Here is a 1,616-nt window from a genome sequence, read left to right as displayed (position 1 = left end):
AGACCGAGATGCTGCAAGACAGGAAGCCGGTGACGGAACATCTGACCCATCTTTACCCTTTCCGCGATTAAAACTGGAAGTAAAAACGTCCTCTAACGCCCCTCTCCCTGTTGCAGCGATGGTGGTGTGGTGGGTGGTGGGCGCCTGGATCCTGGAAGTGGCGCGGGCGTTCTGTCCTCCCGGCTGCTCGTGCAACGACACCGCCCCGAGCGCCCGCTGCGTGGGCGGGGGCATCAACGTGATCCCCATCCTGTTCAACCCGAGCCTGCGGCGCCTCAACCTCGCCCACAACTCGATCAAGTCGCTCGACCAGACCCTCGTCTTCCTGGACAAGCTCGAAGAGCTGGACCTGTCGCACAACCTGCTCACGTCCATCGACACGGGCAACTTCGACGAGCAGAGCCGCCTCCGGGAGCTCAGCCTCGCAAACAACAACTTCACGGCGCTGTCCCCGGGCGCCTTCAACGGCCTGGCGGCGCTCAACCTGCTGGACCTGAGCCACAACGGCCTCTCGGAGCTCCCCGTGCGCGTGCTCGACGACCTCCCCCACCTCACGGTCCTCAACCTCGGCCACAACCGCCTCCACATGCTCTCTCAGAGGACTTTCAGAGGCCTCCACAGCCTCCTCGTCCTCGACCTCTGTGATAACTACTTCCGCGACGTCCCGACGGCTGCCCTCGAGGACCTCCTCACCCTCCAGAAGCTCCACCTCTGCCGCAACCGCCTCACGCGCCTCGAGGCCAACTCCTTCCCGACGGACACCTTGGTCGAACTCTCGCTGGAGACGAACAGCATCGACTCCGTCGAGGAAACGGCCTTCGCCCGTCTGCGGCAGCTGCGCACGCTGGACCTCGCGTGCAACCTCCTGCCCGACGTCCCGACAGACGCCCTGGCCTCGCTAATAGCCCTGGAGGCCCTGTACCTCAGCAGAAACAAGCTGCGCGCCATCCAGTCCGACGCCTTCAGAGGGCTCGGCCGCCTGAAGACCCTAGACATCTCGCGCAACCCGCAGCTGTCGAGCATACACGGAGACGCGCTGCGGGAGTGCGCGAGCCTGCAGAGCCTCACGATATCCAACAGCCCCGGCCTGCGGCGTCTGCCCGAGGGCTTCCTCTCCTCGCTGCTCGCCCTCCACAACCTCGACCTCAGAGCCAACGCCCTCGAGGGGCTTCCCGAGACGGACTTCGACTGGGGCTCCTTGAAGACCCTGGACCTCCGGGACAACCCTCTCGTATGCAACTGCTCGCTGCAATGGCTGGCCTACGCGGTGAGCGCAACCAACAGTTCCTTGGCCGCGCCCGACCTGCAGTGCGCCAACCCAGAAAAACTGCGCGGTCTCTACCTGTCCAGGTATTTGGCTTCGTTACACGTTAAAATGAAGCAAAAAATTGTTTGACATTTATAATTAAAATCGCTTGTACATATACATTTAGAATGAAGGTTAGATAATATCTTAAAGCAAAAATAAAAGAATCTCACATCATGCTTATTAATTGTAGCGTTATAAAAAGTCGGCTGGAAACTCGAAATAATGGAATAATATATGATTTGATGATATACCTAATGTCTTTGCAAATATGTGTTAATTAATTTAAGATAAAAATGCACAAACCAGA

General features: G+C 58.4%; 1 protein-coding gene across 2 annotated transcripts in view; it reads left to right on the top strand.

Moving 5' to 3' along the window:
• LOC119594566 (insulin-like growth factor-binding protein complex acid labile subunit) overlaps window positions 1-1,616 on the top strand; it is a 106,376-nt gene that overhangs the window by 90,611 nt on the left and 14,149 nt on the right. For both annotated transcript variants that reach the window (XM_037943601.1, XM_037943600.1), the window contains exon 2: window positions 117-1,350. In XM_037943601.1, the coding sequence (XP_037799529.1) occupies window positions 119-1,350 (1,232 nt within the window). In that variant the 5' untranslated portion in view covers window positions 117-118. The remainder of the gene's footprint in view (window positions 1-116; window positions 1,351-1,616) is intronic.

This window comes from Penaeus monodon, chromosome 34 (assembly GCF_015228065.2).
Source record: "Penaeus monodon isolate SGIC_2016 chromosome 34, NSTDA_Pmon_1, whole genome shotgun sequence".
Lineage (NCBI taxonomy): Eukaryota > Metazoa > Arthropoda > Malacostraca > Decapoda > Penaeidae > Penaeus > Penaeus monodon.
The sequence above is the reverse complement of the archived record's forward strand: the minus strand, read 5'-3'. Positions and strand labels throughout refer to the sequence as shown.